This window comes from Acinonyx jubatus, chromosome B2 (assembly GCF_027475565.1).
Source record: "Acinonyx jubatus isolate Ajub_Pintada_27869175 chromosome B2, VMU_Ajub_asm_v1.0, whole genome shotgun sequence".
NCBI lineage: Eukaryota > Metazoa > Chordata > Mammalia > Carnivora > Felidae > Acinonyx > Acinonyx jubatus.
In genome coordinates, this window is record NC_069385.1 from 56,398,770 (window position 1) to 56,422,366 (window position 23,597).

Genomic DNA, 23,597 nt, shown 5'->3' on the forward strand with positions numbered 1-23,597 from the left:
ATTTTAAAAAACAACTTATAAAGTAATTTTTAAAGGATTTAAGAAAACAGTATAATGAACAAAGAAACAAAAAATTCAAAAATCAACCAAACATTCTTCTAGATGTGAAAATAAACCATCCGAATCAAAAAATGCTCTTTATGGGCTTAACAGCAGTTTAGATACTACAAAAATGTCAGTGAATTTGAAAACAGGACAATTGAAAATAAACCAAAAAGAAAAAAACTGAAACAAAAATGAACACAGCCCCACTGACCTATGGGGCAGTGCTAAGTGATCTAACATTGTGTATCTGAAGTCCTACAGTAAAGTGAAGGGACACAAAAATATAAAGGAGGAAAAAAAAAAAAGGCCAAAAGCGTTACGGATTTGATAAAATAGACAAACCCACAGATCCAAAATGTTCAACAAATCTCAAGCTACTACAGCAAAGCCCATTATTAATTTGCATTAAAACCTAAGATAAAAATCTTAGTTTTAAGATTAAAAAAAAAAAAATCCCACGAGCAGCCAGAAAGAAGAAAACACAAAATTACATGCAGTGAGAAAAAGATAGAAAATTACTTCTCATCTGAAACAATGCAAGGCAGAACAGAATGGAAAGACACTTTCTTAGGCCTACCTTGACTACCATATTTAAAAAGTTACAGTTCCTCTCCCCACATCCTGCCTCCCTTACCTACACCTGTTCATGTTCTCCATGGCATTCATCATTTTATAATATGCTACATAATTCCATACTTATCTTCTCCAGTAGAATGTAACTTTTTTTCCCTGATTTGTTCACTGATATTATGTTTAAATGTCTTGCACATAATGGCTGCTTAGCAACTATTTGTTGAAAAAACATATTAACAGTTGTTAGTAAGCGTGTTAAGATTCTCCAGAGAAACAGAACCAACAGAATGTGTGTATACACCTATAGGAGAAAGATTTATTTCTAAAGAATTTGGCTGATGTGATTGTGAAGGGTAGGTTGGCAGGCTGGAAATCCTGAGTTTTCAGTTTGAGTGCAAAGGCAGAATTCCTTTTTGCTTGGGAAGGTCACTGTTTTTCTGTTAAGGCCTTCAGGACTGATTGGATGAGGCACACCGACATTATGAAGGGTGATCACCTTTTAAGAGTCCACCAGTTTAAATGTTCATCCCATCTAAAAAACACATTCACAGGGGCTCAGTCAGTTGAGTCTCTGGCTTCAGCTCAGGTCATGATTTCACAGTTCATGGGTTCAAGCCCCGCATTGGCTTCTGTGCTGACAGCTGAGTCTGGAGCCTGCTTCGGATTCTGTGTCTCCCTCTCTCTCAAAAATAAATAACAACAAAAACAAAAACACTTTCACAGAAACATCCAGAGTAATGTTTGACAAAGTACCTGGGTGCCGTGGTCTAGCCAAGTTGATATGCAAAATTAGCCATCACAGTAGGATATGGAAAACAGGAACTGTTACTCACTGTGAAATGTAAGATATAAGTTGGTACAATCATCTTGGAAAATTATTTGGCCACATCTAAGAAAGTTGAGTATGTGAGTGTCTTACCACTGAGCAAGTTTACTTCTAGTTATACACCTGGAAACACACATAAGGCCACAAATAAACGTGTTCAAAACTTCTCTGAAGTGTGGCTTGTGATAGGAAGAAAATAGAAATAAAACATCTATTCGTGGGAAAATGGATCAATTAATTGTGGTATATTTCTAGATTGAAATACTGCATAGCAGTTAAATGAATTAAATATACATATATTGACATGGACTAATTTTTTTAATTCTGTTGAAAAAAGTTACAAAAGGATGTGTGTGTGTGTGTGTGTGTGTGTGTGTGTGTGTGTAGAGAGAGAGAGTTTGATACCACTTATATCAATTTGACAACTCAAAATCATAACATATCGTTTGTTTTATGAGTTTACCAAGATTCTTTTTGCTGCCTGAGATTCTCCTATTTGATTCTGTAAAGGAAATCTACAGAAGCACAGGCTTTTGATCTTCGACATCTTGCTGTAGAGGTGACTAGATACACAGAAAGAGTTGTTCCACAGCAACTGGCTGATGCCAGCAGTGTGCACCACAGATAAACTGCATCATGCCCATTTTGCTAATTCTCACTCATTCACGACAATTTTAATATCTGTAACCCGTGACAAAATTTCAAAGTCAGAGATACTGATATTCAAAATGACAGATTGCGTGTATTTTCAGTTAAAGAATAGACTATAAATTTAAATCAAAATCACATTGAGTCATGGCATTCAGTTTTATCTATTGATATTTTCTACTTAAATATTTCACTGTTTTTTAAACTGTGATGTAAGAGTAAAATAAGTTAAAGTTGATGTTCATCTTTTTTTTTCTAACTTTCTTAGCCACACATAAATTTGGAATGAACGTATTGCATTTGAGGTTAACCTTTAGTTTTTACTTAACCGTGCTTTCGCAGAAAATATTTTCTAATCAGTCCCCTCCCTGCACTGTTTTTATTTCCTTCCTAGTTGTCTGACGATGGTCGCTATGTCTTATTATCAATAAGGGAGGGATGTGATCCAGTAAACCGACTCTGGTACTGTGACCTACAGCAGGAATCCAATGGCATCACTGGTAGGTTATCTTTCAAACAGGTAATTATTCCAGAAAGCTCAATTAAAAAAGCAATTATTTTGGTCTTCTAATTGATTTCCCAAGAAACCTTCCATTCAACCACATCATCTCAGTTCATATTTTTTTTTTCAGTATTGTTCCATAAAATGAAGAAAAATTGAATGAAACTTTTTGTTGGCTTTAGCATTTTCTCCATAGATTGAGGTTAACCATATGCTTTGCATATGAATGTGAAAATGTCCTGTGCATATTGCAGTTGAAGAGTGTTAAGGAGAAACTAGCCCTTTGGTCTGTAAAGCATTATAATTGTCTAGATGTAATGGTGCAAACTGTCACAGGCTAAGGTAAGAGACCAGTGAGAATTTGCCCGGTTAACAGGTTCTTATAGTTTCTTAGCACTGAGCAGCACCATGCACAATAACAGCCTAGTTTTGCTTCCTGGAAAGCCTTCTACATCATGATAGCAAGCATATACCAGCTAGTTACAAATTGTGGAGGTGGCTCATTTTAAATGTTGTTCCCTTTGAACATCTATGTCATGCCAGCACCATCCTCGAGCATTAAAGCTTTCCAGCTGCTTAATGTACTGTGCTGAGAATTCCCAGACCCAACAACTCTACAGATATGCTGGCACTCAGATAAGGACACCAAACTAATCACCCTGTGTTATGGTTAATGTAAAATAAATATATTTTAGATATGGTGACACAGATTTTCAAACTATACAATATTGAGTACATTTCTAATTATTAATTAGATTACTTCATTATTGGTACCTAATTTTGTATTACATTATGATAAGAAAATAGACAGTTTTTTTTTTCTTATTGATCGGGCATTGCATCATTTTTAAACGTCCCTGAGCAAGATCGACATCCTGACATTCTTAGATACTGCAGAGCGCCATTCACAGGTACAGCAGCATGAAGTCCACAGATTTATTCAGGTGTGAAATATATATCCATTTCATGAAGATACGTGTGGGTTTGGTTTCTTGTTTTTCTGTTAAAAAAAGAGAAGATGCACCCATTTTGATCTCAAAAGAAAATTGGATCAGCCACATTAGTTTTCACATTCTTTGACAGGAGCAAAGCCAGCACCCAAGAATTATTCACTTGAGTTGCGAGTCTAGGTGTACCCAGAAGTGGACCTCTGAAGAATGAAATCCGAAAGGAGCAGTGACTAGCTGTTTCTGTGCTGTCATCCTGACAGTGTTCCTGTGTGAGTCCAAGATGGTGGGAAGGACTTAGCCTTTCTCCAGTTTATTAAAAATTCAGGAAGAACAGGCTGGAACTCTCAGGCACAGGCTGAAGCTGCTGTCCACAGGTAGTATTTCTGCCTTTTCAGAGAAGCCTCAGCTCCACTGATTGAATCAGGCCCACCTAGATTATCTAGGATAGTCTCCTTTGCTTAAAGTCAGCTGATCATGGTCTTTAATCACATCTACAAAATACGTTCACAATAACACCTAGATTAGTATCTTATTCATTAACTCAGGACATTAGCCAAGTTGACCTGTCAAAAACACCATCACGGTGACCTCATGGAAAAATCACGTGGAGAAGAATAGAGTTAACAAGTCTTACAACACTAACCTGATTTCATTTTCTGGTAAGGTTATTAAACTGACCAGTGTTTGGCATTCATTGAGGCACTTAGAAAAATATGTGATATCCTATAGACTTTGAAGTGTATAATAGGATAGGTGGATTTGAAGCTGTTGATTTATATACACTGATATGCATACTGAACGCATTAGAGAATGTTTTCCACTAATAGCTGCTAAATTCTGGGGGTAGCTGGACCTGCCATCTTTTTTTAGTTATTGATTTACTAGCATTAAGTTTGTGGGTAACGTAAACCTCAGAGTAGTTACTCTTTCAAATGGCAGCCCTGGGATTCTGAAAGCTCTCCACAGTTACAGTGATTGGCCATTGCTAATACAATGACATGGAAATCCATTTCCATCCTTGGGTTCAAACTCAGTTGCATAGGACAAGATCAGAGAGATCTTGTTTTTTTTGTGTTTTATTTTTTTTAAATTAATTGCTTGTTCATTATGAGTCAGTGATAGGATTATGACTGTTTAAAGAAACAAGTACTATGTGTCAGTTGAACTGTTGAAGACATTAAGTAAAGCATATTTAGTTTATAACAGGAAACACATAGCATATTGAGATAGTGATCATTAAAAATGTTTAAATAACCTCTATTAATTATAGTTGGATATATTGGAACAATAACCAGAACACTTTCAAATCAGATTTGAATTTCAGTCTCAGCTCTATAACTAAATAACTGGTGAACCAGGCATGGGAATGTTTTCTCTCAATGTTTCCATTATTTCCATGACTACAGATGGGGAAGTAATACCTACTTCATGAGGAATTGTGAAGAATAATGAAGAGGTTTGGGGCTGGGCTTAGCAGAGTTCCTGGCATATAGTAGTTTCTCAAGGAGTCCTCCTTCCTTTTTTCCTTCGTTTCTTGCCTGAAAGAGGAAGACTTGGAATCCGGACACTTTGGTTTTGGGTAACACTGTAAAATAGATAGAGACTAGGATAAATGGTTATCTTCAGTATCAAAGCTACTCTAAACATAGATCTTGGTGTTGACTTATTTTCTGCAAAACCAGATGCATAATAAAAAAAAAGGTCCTTTCATTGACAAAAATGTAAATAGGTGTGCCTCTAAGTGTGAGACTATGTGGGAAATGGTCTAATTGTATAGGTTGATAATTGAAATTTTGGGAGTTTATATGCCCATTTGGTAACCATGACTACTGCCAGGGATCTTTTTCTTGCTCTTTCCTTACCTATTCTTCCATTTTTGTTATACTTTTAAACTAGGGGAAGAATAGTTAACATTTAACTTAAATGCTAAATGTGCTAGTTAACTATTAGATGAGTTAGACTTGGATACCCGGTGACTGAAAACTGAATCCAATGTTATAAAATCCTTCATTTTTAAAAAAATTTATTTATTTATTTATTTATTTATTTATTTATTTATTTATTTATTTATTTTTGAGAGAGAGAGACAGAGAGAGAGAGAGAGAGAGAGAGAGAGCGCGCGCGAGCGCACATGCACCCACAGGGGAGGAGCAGAGAGACAGGGAGAGAGAGAATCCCAAGCAGGCTCCATGCTGTCAGCACAGAACCCGACACGGGGTTCTCAGTCCCACAGACTGAACCAGAACATAATGACCTGAGCTGAAATCAAGAGTCGGAGGCTTAAAAGGGACTGAGCCACTCAGACACCTCTGAAATCTTTCATTTTATATTGCTGAAATTTATATCCCTTTTATAACCTAAAGCCTTTTTGCTATGAGTTTAATCCTTTTTACCTTAAAGGCAGGGAGAATTCTCAGCATCTTCATGTAAATTAATTCTTTGTTTATTAGGGCAGGGCTAAATTGCTTGTCAGAAAAACTAAATAATTTCACTTAGGTAGCACTTTGTAACTTTTCTGTGAACTTTGTCTCCCAAGAAAATCCTCTACCCCTGTGCATTTCAAAATGAGAATCACAAAAAGCACAAAAAAGTGGCCAATGGCTACATACTATCATAGGGAAAACACATAGAGAAAACAAAACTACATAAATACAGGATGGAAAAAAAGTCTTAGAATATTGAGAGTTAAAGGAGTTCCCTTTGAAACTAGATTCCTTTGTCATTTACATTTGTCTTGTAAATTTCTGTTTCTCTTCCCCAACCTGCTGACCATTTTCCTGCTCACCACTCTGCCTGATCTCTCAACCTGTTACCCTTTGCCTCTCTTTGGAGAACTTCATTTCCGCCATTTACATGTGTAGTATTTTTACTTAATAATATGAACACATCTGGAAAGGCGCCCATGGCCTTTCCACAGGAACTGCACTTCAGGTTGGTGGCTGCTCCTTTCCTGACCTTTCTGAGCAGGAAACTCCTCTGCCTCCCCCATTTACCATTGTGTAGAAACAGCAGGAGACAGATCATCTAGGCCTTAGAAGCTTGTTTAAACAATTTCCTAGGTGTTCCAAACAGCTAAGCAAATGTCTTCCAAAGAATATCACACCCCCTCCCCTCCATGGGGTGCCTGAGTGGCTCAGTCGGTTGAGCATCTGACTTCAGCTCAGGTCATGATCTTCGGGTTCACGAGTTTGAGCCCCATGTCAGGCTCTGTGCTGACAGCTCGGAGCCTGGAGCTTGGTTTGATTCTGTGTCTCTCTCTCTCTCTCTCTCTCTCTCTGCCCCTCCCCCGCTCACACTCTGTCTCTGTCTCTCAAAAATAAACAAACATAAAAAAAAAAATCTATATATATCACACTCCCTTCTCTGTGATATTCTGGCTGCCAGAGACATGTTCTGAGTTGCTATCTTCTTTCTCTGGGGGAGGAGGGATTTTTGCCCTAGCAGTTGGTAACTGGGTTACCAACAGGGTTGACACCTTTTCTTCTGCAGTTGGCTTTTCTCTTCCTTTCCCCTATTCTTATTTCTTTTTTTCACTGTGCAAAAACAAACAACAACAACAGAAACACTTTGTGTGAGTGTTTGTGAGCTGCATGAGATCAGGGACTTTGTCTTGCTCCCTGGAGTGCCCAGCACCTAGAACAGTGCCTGACAGATAACAAGGAGTCTGTCCTTGGCCAGATGTTAGTCAGACTTCCCTAAGCCCTCTTCTCAACCAATCCTCAGCCTTGGTTCCTCAGCCTCCTCTCCTTTGTTGGGCCAGCACAGCTCAGTTGTAGCAAGAATCTCACTAAATCGGTTTAAAGAGAATCCCCTGCCCTCCATATCTGATCACCCTTAATATCTGATCAAATTCCTCATTCCTCCCCTATGTGATATCTGATTACCTTGACCTGCCTTCACCATGAATATTAGTAGGTTGTTTTCACTAGCATCCCCCCTACTACATGTGTCCTCTTAGTGACCACCCCTCTGTCCATTCTGCTCATTGGCTATAAATCCCCAGCTCCCTTTTTTGTATTTGGAGTTAAGCCTGATCTCTCTCTCTCTTATTGCTGTAGTCTTAACACCTCTCTCGGGAGTCCTGAATAAAGCCTTCTTTACCATTTTAACAAGCGTGAGATAATTTTTTTCTTTCATATAGACTCCTAGAAGGTGGGTACCAGTTTGTCTTGAATGATGTTGTTGTTTATGGCTCATGGTGCTCAAGTGGCCCTGCTTTATAAGCCATCCTCCATAAGTCACTGGTCGTGTTCCTGTAAGCATTTTGAATCTTCTCTTTTCTGGCCTCCTACTAAAGTTTTTTTAGTTAAATTTTTATCCTTTATGAAACCCTGAGAATGATGAATAAGTACAGACCATGTTTCTCCAGTTGTGTATATTGTATGGGCAGAAGTTTTTCTTTCTCTTTTTCTGTTCCTTGTTTAAGATCAAAAGTGAAGAACCACTTAGGACACCAGGCTGGCGTGACAATTTAATAGTCTGCAGGAGAAAAGACAGCTGGGTCTTGACTCCTGTGATTCTTAATGTGATTCATGCCTGCAGATTAGTTGAAATTAATCATCCTGAACCTTGGAAGCAAATGATTTGTGTCTGGATTTTCGTAGTTATATTTTCTGTATTTAATTAAGAATTTTCAAAATTATATATATATATTTCATTTCCTAAGCTTATTATCCAATTTGAATATGCAGTTGACCTTTGAACAACCCAGATTTGAACTCTGCAGGTCCACTAAATGTGGATATTTGGGGTTTTTTTTTAAATAATAAATACAGTATTGTACTATAAGTGTATTTTCTTTTATGACTTTCTTAATATTCACTTTTCTCTAGCTTACTTTATTCTAAGGATACAGTATATAATACGTACAAGATACAAAATATGTGTTAATGGGTTGGTTATGTTATCAGTAAGGCGCCTAGTCAACAGTGGAATGTTAGTAAAATTTCAGGGGAGTCAAAAATTATATGTGGATTTTTGACTGCAGTGGGTTGTTGGTATCCCTAACCCCCACGTTGTTCAGGAGTCAACATATATATAAAGTTACTTCATATCAACTAAATTCAGAATAAATTTTTACAAATTTTCTATATTATAGTTAAGTATCAGGCCTTAGATTTGCTCTTTTTTCAAATATGTGGACTTAAAAAACTTTTATTAAAATTTCATTTATACGTTAAAAATATAAATGATGGTTTTCAACATACTTTTATGCATATTTATCTTGGTGTTCAGTATAAATATTTAACTTATATTTCTAAATGTTTTTACTGGAAAAGTCTGAGACCACTATTTTAAAATTTGGTTGCTTCTGTTGTCTCACACTGTCAACAAATATATGTAAGTCTCAGTCTAAACTGTGGGATTGGGTAAGTGTTACATATTTAGTTACAAAGCACGCGTGTAGCATGTATCAGGTGCCCCACTCTGCGCCGTCATTCCTGCTGGATGGTCTCTGTGAGGTCGCCAGTGCATAGTTTCAGGGCTTATCAGCAGTGCTGTGACCTAGCACACAGCGCAGGCTCACAGTTGGGACATCTCTGCGGTCTGAAGACTCTAAACGCCCCCCCCCTTTCCCCTCTGTTTTCTTTCTTTTGTTCCGTCTCTCTTTGGTTCTTTCACTTTTCTGTGAAAGTTCAGATCCTTTATTTCCTATTGTTAAGGTGAACAGCAACAAAAGAGATGCTGACCATTTGGCCCTATTCTGAATGCATTTAAACGTGTGTTAGAAGTTTTGAAATAGAATCCTTAGGAAGCAATTATTAGGTGAAAAGCACTATCAATGTCTAAGGTGCTTGTTAGTAACGTAACACACTTAGCATGCCAACGTAGCCGTCTTAGGACAGCCCTGAAGTGGTCTTTGCTCCTATCTCAGCATTTATGGAGCATTTGGCAGAAACGACAGATGGTGCTGACATGACTGATTTTTGTAAGGAAATACCAGCTTATCTTTACTTCATCCAGACTTTCACTAACCTGTCTCTCTGCTTTTTCCTTTTTTGCTGAAAATTCGATCCTTTTAGACTGATGAAGTTTTCAGCACTCAGCCTGTCTTTGTTTTAGTGCTTCCGTGTCATTAATGAAAAATGGCTCTCTTCTGCATAAAAAATTAATCTACACTACATGCTATGCATACCAAGGAAGCTCGGTGTTTTTGGACACTGAAGTTATTCCTTCAGCTGTCTCTAGCTAATGCCGGGCACGTGACCTCTTGTTTCTCAGTAGCTGAGACAACGCTGACTCATGTTTCATGCCTTACGGGGCTTGGGCATCTTTTGGGGGTGGTGTGGAAATGGGGAAATAAATTTGGGAAACTTGAAACAAACAAGTTGTCCAAAGTTTAGCAAACTCAGCTGAGTGTTAAGAGCCAGCCCAACAGGCGAGGAGGGCTTCTGTGAAAGGCAGGGAGTTATTAAAAAATAGTATGTGTTTCAGAGTGGGAATGTAAAAAAAGCAAAAAGAATTGGAACATCAAAAGACAGCATAAAAATAAGCAAAACATTAATTTTGAAGTAAAATATAAATAAATATAAAAATATAAGTAATAGTGACAAAACTAGTATTTTTTTCTAATTTTAAAATTAGTGATTCTAAAGGCTTATTCTAGGAAAATAGCTACGTGCTGTGACAGATGGAAATTAGATTTTAAAAGTTCACTATTAATAAGTCATGCTGTTCAGAAGCCACATTTAGCTTATTTTTGCCATTTGAAGAATGTTGGGATTATTTGGAATAGTAGTAAGTATTGACTATTTAACACTTTCTGCGTGCCAGATTCTGAGCTACAACTGTAGATAATTCATTTAGTCTTCTCAACAACCTCTAAGGAGCACATGTTGTTATCTCCAGGAAACTGGGGATGGGGAGGCCAGTTCACTTCCCTGATGCCCCTCAAAGATTCAGACTCAGGTCAGTTGACACTCCCAAGCCCGTGTTCTGACTGTCACTGTGAGGCAGCTGGGGTGGAAGGAAGGTGTCAGGCCAAGGAGAACAACAGCGTTCTGCCCTCCAAGTTTCAGAGCCTGACTTCACTTTGCATTTGTTTATTGTTATTGTATAGTGTTTCTTAAAGTATAAAAGCACTTTTAGCTCCTGTTGCTAGAGAGCTTACAAAACATTTTCTATGAAACAAAGTTAATACCATTGATTTTAAAAGGAAGCAATAAAAAGTAATGAGTTTGCTCTAGGGAAAGCATAAGATGACTTATTTTAAGCTAACCTTCCCTCAGCAAACAAATCATTCTCCCACCAAGAATCAGGTCTATAAAAAGTCATTTTAACTTACACAGGGAGAAGTTTGGGAATTGAATTCTGTTGGCGTCAGAGTGAATAATGCCACTTACAAAAAAAAGAACCTCAGGAAAGGATGGTAAAAGTGAGACAGTTTGGGAGTTAAGCCATGTTTCTTTTTTAAGAGTAATTTTTCCATTTTCCATTTAAATCAATAGCGTTCTAACTTGCGAATAGCAAAACTGAGTGAGCCCCATTGTTCAACTGAAATACCATTTCTCTTGAATTATTTTGTGCCAAATCCCTGAGGAGCAAGGTTTTCAGGAGAGCAAAAAGATTCCGTGAACGCCATTTTAAACATGCAGCCCCATGGGGGCCAGTACTTTGAATCCCATTTGTATAAATCCAGCCACATACCTAAATTCAAATGAATTTATGACTTGTAGTATTTATTTATGACTCAGGTTAATACTCCAGGATTTGATGGTAGATAATGACCACAAACTTTGTTGTTTTGGTGTTCCCTGGGGCTTCATTATTTAAAACGAGTGTGCCACATCTTCAGGCTCACCTGATTATACAGAGGTACTGAAGGAAATTTCTGTGTATTGCCTTTAGTAGATATTTCAATGACTTTTTGTGTTGGGGGTGGGTGGCTAGGGTCGAAATAAATATCACTATAATGCCTGCAAGACCTTTTCAGGCAGAAACCATAAGATGGTTCCTTTGAGAAGTAAAGGTTGCACATCAGGAAATGTTTTATTGTCAGGGGGACATTTAAGGAATCTGACATTTTTCTGAACCAAGATTCTGTGTCTACAAATGTCATAGTCCAGAAAATTGTGATTCATCATTCTTAGTATAAACAAATGTACCTTTCTGATTACCTGCAGTTCTTGCGTTGCCAGCTAATTTTTTACTTATTTACTTAGTCTTCTAAGGAATAGTTTTTGGGTTTTTCCCCTTTTAAAGCATTGTTTTATGTAAATTAAAATGAAATTATCTTTGAGCGGTCACCTGTGTTTGAGGTTAGCAGTTTGTTACTGAAAAGAAAATTGAAACTTAAATTCACAGCATAACCTTTATAAAAATTAATTGTAAGGATTTCTCTTTGAAGGAGTTCAGCAAATTATATATTCTGAGTAACCTGCCAATTAAAACAACTGAAATGCTGTAAAAAGCTTATAAAATATCTTTTTAAATATATTGCAAAGTTGGCACAAAAAAAGAGAAACCATAGAGACCAAAGACAAGATGAATGCAGGAATCCTGGATTGTTCCAGAATGTTCCTGGGCTTTACAGGTTAAGTTTCCATCTGATGGCCACACAGGGCAAGGGGGATAGAAGATAAAGGCCTCTGGTTCTCCATATTGGAGAATCTAACGAGAGATATCCTCCATGTAATGGTGATTAAGAAATAAACTACCAGTGGTGGAGCTGGGAGCAAGAGGTGGGGGAAAGGGAGGGTATGGGAAGAAAACCCACCTGTCTTTATGTTAGCACTAGGGAAGGAGAGGGAGAGGCAGGATGTGAATTCTCCTAAAACATGAGAAAGGCTGACATGGGTACAGGTTATCTTGATTGTCCCCTCTGAGGTCCAAAAATCCTCAGGCTAAGAATTTAATTTAAAGCGCTCCCAGATTGGTTGCCTCTCAGCAGGCAAACGGAAGCCAAATACGGTAGCATTCTGGAAGAATGCTACTTTAACTCAGGCCTCCAAGAATTCCCATAGATATTGTTTCAAGGGAAATCATTTCACAGTCAAAACTCACACATACACACACACACACACACACAAAGAAATCACAAATCAGACAAAGAAACTCACCAGCATGAGAAATAGAGCAACAGAAGCACCGAGTGGAATTATCATATCCTAACGTAAATACATTTTAAATTTAAATACACTTTAAAAAGTAAACAATGTGATGCTACTTTTACAAAAAATAAACAAGAAGCTTGGAAGCATAAGCAAGAAACAACATCCTGTAAAGAATAACCCAACAGAGTGGAAGAAGACCAAGTAGAATTTCTGTAAAAAATATGATTATTAATGTTAAAAAATTGAGTTATTAGGTTGAAGAAATTAGACACAGCTGAAGAGAGAATTAATGAAATAGAATATGGATGTAAAGAAATTTTACTTCCCACCAAGCAGTGGGACGCATGACTCGTTAAGAGAGATGAAAAAGAAAAAATCTTTTCAGAAATGATAAACGACATAATTGGGACCAGTCATTCTGCAGAGGACAACTTGCCCAAGATGTTACTATGAAAATCACATAGTTGTCTTAACATCGAAGTAGACTTTAAAAATAAAAAGTAAAAAGCATTGCTAAAGTTAAAACTTCATAACCATAAAGAGCTCAATTGGGTTTTATTTAAATATAATAATTCTAATTTGGTATGTATTGAACAGCATGCTTTCAAACTACAGAGGGCAGAAATTAACAGAAATACAAGTAGAAATTAAACAAATCTAATCTATAATCATAGAGGAACATTTTAAGACCTCTTCTCTGCCTGCTAGAAAAAAATGGCTCCCCAAATCAGTAAATACATGGATTTGAACAATGTGATTAACATATGACTTAATAGACATATTTGGCATATCACACCCAAAATCTGCAAAATATACATTCTTTTCAGTCACAGGAACTGAAAAATCCTTAAAGGAAAAATAATTAGACCCTAAAAGTTTTTCTTAGCAAATTTCAAAAGATTAAAAATCATACAGTGTGTTTTTCGAGCACAATCGGATTTAGCCAGAAGTCACTCGCAATGACCACAGGATGGAAAAATCTCACAAACATGTCATGTGAAAGAAATCAGACACAAAAGAATACATGTTGTATGACTCCACCATACATGAAATTCAAGGATAAGATAAAATTAGACTGTAGTGTTCATGGATACATATTGGAGCAGGAAAAGAACAAAGAAAAATAAAGTAAATAATGTAAAATTCAGAATGATGGTTACCTTTGGTGGGGGAGAGGCTTGTTCAGAGCATCATGGTGCAAAAAGTTCCCCCTCACTCTATTTTGAAAAATGACTGTTTTAACGTGTATGTTCTTTCAAATGAACCTTAGGATGATATTGTCAAATTCCCTAAAAATCTCATTTGAATTTTGATTGGAATTATGTTAAATTTATAGATTTCCTCTGGGATTATTTGCACCTTTGAAATATTGAGTCTTCCCATCTAGAGGTATGGTATGTGTTTCTAGTTCTTCAGGGTTTTGTTGTCGTTGTTGTTGTTTTAAGATTTCTTAGGAAGATTTTAGAGCTTTCTTCATATAGATTCCACATTTCGTGTTAAGTGCATTCCTAAGTATTAATTTTGCTTCTATTGTACAAGAGGCCCCCTCCTCACCCCATATTTTCTGACTGGTTATTGCTGGCATATTCGAAAGCTATAGATTTTATTTAGCTTACTTATCTTATTATTAGTTTTAATTCTGTCATTTTTTTTTTTACAAATTTTTAAATTTTTATTTATTTTTGAGAGACAGAGCGAGAGAGAGACAGAATGCGAGAGGGGGAGGGGCAGAGAAAGAGGGAGACACAGAATCCGAAGCAGGCTCCAGGCTCTGAGCTGTCAGCACAGAGCCTGACGTGGGGCTTGAACCCACCAACTGTGAGATCATGACCTGAGCTGAAGTCGGATGCTCAACCGACTGAGTCACCCAGGCACCCCTGGTCATTCATTTTTAAATATTTGTTGAGTTTTTGTTGTGGGGTAGGTATTAGTAATCACTTTACGCTAATTTTTTAATTTACTTACTCATCCTAGTTTACAGTTGAGAAAATAAAGCTTAGTAGAGAATAAAGAGATTGCTCAAGGTCACACAACTAAATAATGGAGCTGGGGTTTTAATTCAGTTATGTCTGACCAAAAAAAAAAAAAAAAAAAATCTCTTTCCTCCATGGGAGTATATTTTTCTTGATAAATTTAATTCAACCACATATCACATAAAGATATTATGCTATGGAGATGAAGGAGACAATCACCTTGAAAGATTCAAGGATAAAAATGAACTACCAAATTAATATAGCAATTTCACTGAGAAATTTAAGGTAGGAGATTAATTAGAGAATAGCTAAGATCTGGCAGTGCCTTTCAGTAGTTTAGAAATCATCGAGCTCTTTTGTTTATAAAACTTTTAAAATGTACTCTCTGAATATCTGCATGTGATACATTGTGAAACATGTCTTCCCAGTGTTTTTTATTTATTTATATTTCTTATTTTTATAAATGGCATTTAAGGTGTGGATGTGTGTGTGGGGGGGGGTGTCTGTGGAGGATGTGTGTCTGTGTTTGTATTTGTACCTGGGTTTGAGTGTGTGTGTGTGTGGAGGGGGATGTCTAGGTATGAGTGTGTGGGTGTGCATGTCTTGGTGTGTGAAATCATCCTGGTTGGGAGCCGCCGCCATAGACCGAAGACATGGAGGCGAATGATGTGGGATGGTGTAGTGGCAGTCCGGGTAGAAAGAAGTGCTTGGCTTTGAGATATTCGGGTAGAAGAGAATTTATCAGATTACCTGGGGCAGAGGGCTGAGAGGAGAAGTCCTTTAGTCTCTTTCAGGTTTCTCATGAAAAATATTTTCCTCATATTTTTAAAACCTTACAATTTACCTGCACTTGTCTTTGCTCCTTCTCAAGGCCTAGATCTTTTCAGATATTTTGTCTGCTTTACGTTCTGTGGACAGAGAAAACCTGCCCTCCCTTCGCCACATGTAAACCACACCATTTTAAACATAGGAGAGGTGACAGGGATGCTTGCTCTCTCACCAGGAATCCTGAAGTGGGTGAAACTGATCGACAACTTTGAAGGAGAATATGACTATGTGACCAATGAGGGGACGCTGTTCACCTTCAAGACAAATCGCCATTCGCCCAACTATCGCCTGATCAACATCGACTTCACGGATCCTGAGGAGTCTAAGTGGAAAGTGCTTGTGCCTGAGCACGAGAAAGATGTCTTAGGTAAGATTGCATACTACTTGAACACTGCGCGCTTTGGGTTTTGGTGAGAAGGTGAACACATTGTTACATCTCTCATTCTTTGGTGACCTGTTAGAAAGAAGGCAAAGAACTTTCAGCCTTCAGTCTTTGAGAATGAAGTGTCTAAGTAGCGTAACCAAGTATTTACTAGACGACATCTTTGTGGCTAGTACAATGTCATGCAGGGCCTTCGTAAAAATTGTGGGGGTATGAATCCAGGCTTTCCTTTTTTTATTTAATTTATTTTGAGAGAGCGCGTGCACATGTGCGTGAGCAGGGGAGGGGCAGAGAGAGAGAGGGGGAGAGAGAATCCCAAGCAGGCTCTGCACTGATAGCAGGGGTTCAGTCCCACTAACTGTGAGATCATGCCCTGAGCCGAAATCAAGAGTCAGACACTTAACGACCAAGCCACCCAGGTGCCCCTGAATCCAGGCTTTCAAAGGTAGTCTTTTTAAATATCAGTTGTCTCTGTGTAATTATTGTTTGATAATAATCATTAATATTTAATTTTTTAAACTATTTAGAATTCTTAGCTTTTAGCTTTTGAATAACCTTTGGCTGTTTGTATTATACCTGTTGTAGATCTCAGAGTGGATTTACAGTCCTGTTATTAGAAGAGAGAACAGACAGGGTGTGCCTGGGTGGCTCAGTTAAGCGTCTGACAACGGGTCAGGTCACGATCTCATGGTCCATGGGTTCAGGCCCTGTGTCGGGCTCTGTGCTGACAGCTTACGGCCTAGAGCCTGCTTTGGATTCTGTGTCTCCCTCTCTCTCTGCCCCTCCCTTGCTCATGTTCTCTCTGTCTGTCTGTCTCTCTGTCTCAAAAATGAATAAAAATTTAAAAAAGAATAGACTATTGTCATATTTAATTGGAATCCATTGCAGTTGCTGCTATGTGCAGTGAGCTACATTAGCCTCCTGAGACCCTCCCTTCTTTATCAATTGTTTCAGAGTGCCCTTAAGTTCCCTTTTATTCTTTTTCTCTGTGATTTTCGAAAAATGATATGCTGCTTTATAAATTATTCATTGCCTGAAAGCCAGTTTGATTAGAATAAGGCTCACTAATTTTGCTACAGGTTTTTACACAAAAGGAGAGTCCCTGTACCTTCAAGCCAATGAAGAGTTTACTCATTGGAGGTGAACTTGTGTTAATGGATTGACTAGGGCAAAATCTGGGGCCATCCCAAAATGTGAAGGTATAAGATATAAAATTAGGAAAATAACTTCTTTTGAGATATGCAAAGCAGTTCTGTTGCCAATAAAGCAGTTCTTAATGTGTTTCCAGTGAATTAAAGCACAAGTGTTAGGTCCAGGTTCGTATCCTGGAAAAGTAAGGGACTCTTTCTCCCTTGGCTCAAGCCAGTACGTTCTGTGCTTAGCACATTATACCTGGCCTTGCTCAGGGGGAGAAGGGGAATGTGGGCAGGTGATTACGACTGACCATCTCAGGGATGGCCTCCTGCTAGGCCCTTGGCTTTGGAAGAAGCAATACTCTGGGTGTTTGCTTGAGATTCTCCTCAGCCCCTGGGCATCTGGCTGCACCCCACCACCATCTTGTGTACTGAGTCTCCATACCGCTCTGGGCATCTCTGTTGGATAGGAGCCAAGATGACCCCATGCCTGCTCTTTCCTGCAAAACCCACATCTGCAACTCTGAGGCAGCAGCACATCCTGGGCCATTCCCCAGAACTACTTAGGTGGCCCCTCCCCTTGCTTTCTAGATGTTCAGCCATAGTCCCTTTAGCTTCTCAGGTTTGGATTAGGCATCAGCTAACAAGGTAATAAGCTCTAATAGGGAGGGGGACTTAGAGCATGGCAGGAGCTCTCTTCAAGGAAATTCCTCCACCTTTCTCCTCAAAATCTTCCATTCTCCCTCTGACCCTCATGTATATTTGGTTCAGGGATCCATGAGCCAAGGAATAGGGGTTTGGTTGTTGATGTGAGGAATCTGGTTTGTATTGACATTGGTAGGCTGATGGCTTCTGTCCAAACTGAGACAGAATGTCTGTCCAAGGATAGTAAAAGCCAGTGTTTAGTGAGTGCTTCCTAAGTACCCACGTGAATTGACTTCATATTTGGTGGGTCCAGGTGAGCCTTCAGTGTTATAAATCCTCATGTAAGGTGCCCTTGGCATTTTTCAGGTGCAAGTCAGGTTGCACTCACGATCCTCATGTAGAAAGCTATCTTAGATAGAAATATTTGCCAAGGCATGTGAGTTTTCTGCCTTTTAAAGTCCCAAAGAAGTGGTTTTAAGTATGTCTTAAGGTGACATCCTCTTTCACTTTGTAGATCTAATGAGATGTACCATCAGTGCTTGGGGATTTTGCGAGGGTTGGTGGGGGGTGATATATTTTTATAATCTTCCTTCTGAAAGGTTATAAGTTCTTTAGACTAGAAAGGGGAAACCTTCAATATTCACTAGAACTCATCAATTCAAAGAGAAGCGCTGTTGAATTTGCTATATATCATTAGCTCAGAATGCCCTGTTGAGAATAAAAACTAGCGATGAGTCATAAAGTCAGAGCTTTTATTAATGACAGTCTGCAAATCACCTTGTCATTTTCTTATTCAGTCTCCGTTTTATAATTCTGATGTGCTTGCAGTTAACACAGAGTGATTATTCTTTGACAGAAATAATTTACTTCAGTTCCCCACCCCCCCCACCCCCCACCCCCGTACTTCTTAAAGCATTAAGGCCACCTGAAATATAACACTTGATTGAGGCACTTTAAAAAAAAATTGCATTGGATAATGAGCAAATTACTTTTAGATATAAGAGTTCTTCTGTCCTCACTTGGCAGAAATGCTTACTGTGCTAATCCCAACAACCCAGCACCATTGAGGCCCCGGCTGATCCTCAAGGGTTCCCTCTGGCCAATGTCTTATTCATATTGATAATAACGTTATAAGCATGAACTGCTAGTTTCTTAGGTTGTAGTAAATGTCAAGAAACTCACCGCACACCATGAAAGGCTTGTATTTTCCACATCTGAGCGGTTACCTGCCACCCTGCCCTTGCTTCCATTTACTCCAGCGTCTCTCCCTCTGGGAGGACCCATCCTCACCTCAAGCTGATCTTGTGCACACCAGGATGGGTGGTGCTGTCCGCCTGCCCTCCCGTTCTCTCCTTTCCCCATCACCCAGCTCACCTCCTGTCCCTGCTCTGTCACCGACGGCACCATTACTGAAGCTGCAGCCCTGGGAGCTGAGGAGGACTCAATTCTCCGCCTTACTGTTCATCTCCCCACAGTTACCACATCCTGATGACTCTTCTTGGGAAATGCCTTTCGTTTCTTTTCTTCCCTCCCTAGACTTTGTCCCAGCTTGATGTGATAGGACAGGCTCATGGCAGTAGTGTTCCTCGTCGTCTCCCCTCCATCCTTCCATATACCTCCGTTGTTCGGCTTCCTTCCTGGATACCATCTTTATTTCTGTCACCCTACAGTCCACACAGTAACTCCCCGGGAACGGCCAAGTCAGAACTAAACTCCTGTCGATCTGGTTCACCAGAGCCTCGGCAGACCACCACCACCATTTTCACCGACCCCACACTAAGCAGCCTTTTTCTTCTTGCAAATGGAAGTTTCCTTCTTGAAAACAAGATGTCGCTTGTTCTCCTCACCAGTCTGCCTCCCTCCCTAGTGGTTGTTTGTATTCCTCTTCTCTCTCTGTTCCCAGCTCTGGCTGTCATCTTGAGTTGCCTGCCCTCCCACCGCCTCATCCCCCAGAGAGCTGTCCTGTCTCTGACACCACCCTAGCCACCCACTGTCTCATACCCCCGTGCTCAAGATGCAGTTCAGTGCTCGCTTGAGGGCTCTTGTGTTTTGGGTCCCCAGCCAACTTCTCACTTACCTCTGCTTACATGTTACTACTTATGTTTTTGTATGATTGTGTCTTAAGGGCAGAAGTGACATCATCTTCCTGCCTGTTTCTCCAGTGCCTTGCAGGGTATCTGGCACATACGCAGAGCATAATATATTTTCGTCAAATAAACATTCCCAGCAGACGTGGATCATGACTTGGTTTTTGTTGTTTTCCTTATATCTCCCCTACCATGAGATTGGACACAAAATAAGTAGGCCAGGGTTATTTGTATCACAGAAGTTTTCATAGAATATTTTGTTTCCTCCAGACATGACAGTGACAATCATTTACTAAAGGAATATTCTGGAGTTAGATGAATGATTAAAGTCAATTATAAGATCACTTTGCAAGTCGCATTGCTGCATAGCACAATGGATAATAGCTCAAGAGCTGTTGTTCAATGAAATAACTATGCTTCTCGTTACTTTCAAAGCTAAGTAAGCTTTTATCTGTTTTTCCCTTTTCAGAATGGGTAGCTTGTGTGAGGTCTAACTTTTTGGTGTTATGCTACCTCCATGATGTGAGGAACGTTCTGCAGCTCCACGACCTGGCCACGGGCGCTCTCCTCAAGACCTTCCCACTGGAGGTCGGCAGTGTTGTGGGGTACAGCGGTCAGAAGAAGGACACTGAAATCTTCTATCAGTTTACTTCCTTTTTATCTCCAGGTGAGAGAGTCTTTTCACCAATGTTATTCAGCTTAAAAATCAGACTAATGTTTGGGTTTCTTTTGGGAAATGGAAATGTAATGCTGTGTTATTGAAAATCACATATGCTGTATTATAGCCAGAATTACATAATGAGAATAAAACAGTAAAACAGATGCTTAGAACACAGGGAAATGTGAGTGCTAAAACAGCAAACTCATTCATCTTATATCCTGAGTCTGTGTTCTGGGGACAGGACCAACTGTTGTCCTGGGTTGATTTAAAAAAATTAGTATGAACAAGTATAACCTTAGATTCAAACTTTGGTCTATATGGATCAGGACACACGCAGTGCAGATTAACTTAAAAACGTAAAATAAAAATCTATAGTTCCATATGACATTAAAAACTTGTTTTCTAAAACAGACTGAGAGTGATGTTTGTTGTTGTTAAACCAAATTAAAATATAATTCTGAGGGTATAGTCTTACATCATATGGAAAAAAACTTGTTACTGGGTTCAAGGCAAAAAGAAAAAAAAATGCTTATAAATTGTGATACTGCGTTCCATGGTCTGGGTTGATTTTCCCCAAAGTAAACATAGTTGTCTTTTTAACTTTTTTTCAGTCGGTCACGCTCATTTTGCTGTTTTGGTCTTTCCTGCTTCTCCACTTGGCTGCACGGTTTTTGTTGTAACCACAGCCACACACATACTCTGATTTGTCCCAGGAGCCTGGCTCTGTTGGCAGCTTGCTGCTGACCGAGCACACCCTATCTTAAAAGCAATCTGGCTGAAAAAATTTCCGCACTTTCCTTGTTTGTATTTCGAGCTCCTTCACAGCCCTGTCTGGTTTTGTGGCAATGGTTCAGTCCCTGGCAAAGTAAGCAGACATAGGGGAGAAAGCTAGGCAGGTGCCGAAGTGGTTCTTCCTCGTGGGGTTCAGCCAGATGACAGTGATGGTGCATGTACTTGTGTGTGTGTGTGTGTGTGTGTGCGCACGCGCGTGTGTGTGCATTTGTGTACACACGTGCGCACCTCAGAGTCACGGAGCAGGCAATCACAAGGAGTCTTCTCGTCGTGACAGCTTGCTGTCAGGGTTATTAAAACCAAAAGAGTGATGTTCTTCTATAAATAGATCTGCTGGTATACCCGGAACACCTAGCAAGCTTTACTGTCCCATGTGCCTTTCAGAGGACCCAGGGGGGTGAGGAAAAGTGCCCACAGCCCTGTGGAAACCAGGGCCAGTGCCAGGAGTCAAACTGACAGGTCAGGAGCCCTGTGTCGGGGAATCCTGCATCACGTCTGTCCTGCCCTGGGGCCTGAGGGTACAGTGGTTGCCAGTGAACAGGAACCAAGAAAAAAATCCATTTCCTCCAGATTGCCGTTCTGCAGGCTCTGTGATGTATTTCCCCAATTTACGCTGGTTCCAGAAATTTTACTTTGAAAATCTCATAGCTTAAACAGTTTAAACGGACAAAGGGTGATGAGGAGAATGGGGCAGGGGTGACTCACCCATTCTTAATAAAAGCCAGAGTTCCCAAAGGCCAGTAAACCTCCTTCGGTGACTCCATGTGACCATTTATTTCAGGAACAAGTTCATCACTACCTGGGGGAGAGAGGGCTCATTGTCCTAGAATAAAAAGATGGGTTCTGTGCCAAGGAATGAAATACTAGCTGCGACTATGGCTGTGAAGTTTGAGAGGTTCAATAGTTCTGGACCGCTGGGCAGTTTCTCGACAGGCTTTGTTATTGTAATGCCTTGTTCTTGCCCTTTATCTTTTCTTACTCATTTTGTCTCCATCTTTCTCTTTTCTCCCCTTAATGCAATTTAATACCTAAAATGAGAGAACAGGGCTTCCAGACTTAGGCCTTCTGGCCCATCAGATCAGTAAACTGGATCTCTCGAAAGCAACAATTATCGGCGTTGCTTTCGCGCGCGCACACACGCGCACACACACACACACACACATATACATACATGCACATACATACCAGCTCAGAGGCTGTCTTTCCCTGGTCTCTGAAGATTAGCTATCTACTACTGTGGTAAACAACAGAGATACCAAATTATAAGTAAAGCCCTGGGGCCAAAATTAACTATGACTCCAGCTGTTTAGGACATGGGTGCATCTGGCCACTGCGCACGAGCTGACTTTGTTTCTCCTGGAGGCTCATGGTGAAGACTGTGTGTCTTGAGCCCAAGCTGCTTAGGACTTTTGTACCTTGAGTCAAACTTGGGAGAGAATGAGGATACGGGGCAATTTGGAACACGATACACTTATTCCCTCTGGCTCAAACCACTTAGTGGTTTGTGCTGATTAATTCTGTATTCATGGAACGTCAGAGGGTTGCCTAAGGTTAGCTCCAGACAGACTTGCACGTTGTAATAATCCAGTACAGCAAGTCCGAGGTGCATGGGGGTAGGAAACGGGTTGAGCAGAGAAGCCTTGGGAAGGGCAAAAAAAATTTAAGATTTAATTTTTTAGAGCAGTTTTAGGTACACAGCAAAATTGAGGGGAAGGTACAGAGATTTCTTGTATTCTTCCTGCCCCCACATGCACAGCCTCCCCCATCATCATCTCCCACCAGAGTGGTACAGTTGTCACAGTTGATGAACTTATACTGACACATGGTAATCACCCAAAGTCCCTAGTGTTCATTACGGTTGACTCTTGGTGTTGTACGTTCTGTGGGTTTGGGCAAATGCATAATGACATGTATCCATCATAATAGTATCCTATAGAATATTTTCACTGCCCTAAAAATCCTCCCCCTCTTCACCCCTCCCCCAACCCCTGGCAACCACTGATCTTTTTGCTGTCTCCACAATTTTGTCTTTTCCAGACTGTCATATGGTTGGAATCATACAGTAGTATGCAGACTTTCCAGACTGGCTTCTTTCACTTACTACTCTACATTTAAGATTCCTCCGTATCTTTTCTTGGGCTTGATTGCTTATTTCTTTTAGCCCTGAATAATATTCCATTGTCTGGATGTACTGAGGTTTATTTACACATTCATCTTCTGAAGGACATCTTGGCACCTTCCAAGTTTGAGCAGTTATGAATAAAGCTGCTATAAACATCCGTGTGCAGATTTTTGTGTGGACATAACTTCTCAGCTCCTCTGTGTAAATACCAAGGAGTGCAGACATTTTCAAGACTTGTTTTAGTTTACATTTATGTTTTTTTTTTCTTTTAATAACTTTAAAACCCACCCTACACAGGTGGGTCAGTATAGATCATCTTTTCCAAAGTTCTTTTGCCCTCTCTGTACACACCAGTGTTTCAGAGCCTTGGATTTTTC

The 23,597-nt window shown here is 39.6% G+C and overlaps 2 protein-coding genes across 2 annotated transcripts in view; one reads left to right on the plus strand and one right to left on the minus strand.

Annotated features, from left to right (window-relative positions):
• The window catches only part of PREP (prolyl endopeptidase), a 118,004-nt gene that overhangs the window by 48,411 nt on the left and 45,996 nt on the right, over positions 1–23,597 (plus strand). Inside the window, exons 7-9 of the mRNA XM_027057176.2 lie at positions 2,487–2,592; positions 15,574–15,765; positions 20,115–20,312. Of these exons, the coding sequence (XP_026912977.1) occupies positions 2,487–2,592; positions 15,574–15,765; positions 20,115–20,312 (496 nt within the window). The remainder of the gene's footprint in view (positions 1–2,486; positions 2,593–15,573; positions 15,766–20,114; positions 20,313–23,597) is intronic.
• Positions 21,804–23,597, minus strand: part of LOC113598747 (translation initiation factor IF-2-like) — a 153,127-nt gene continuing 151,333 nt past the window's right edge. Inside the window, exon 9 of the mRNA XM_053223354.1 lies at positions 21,804–21,897. The gene's annotated coding sequence lies outside the window, so the exon portion shown is untranslated. The remainder of the gene's footprint in view (positions 21,898–23,597) is intronic.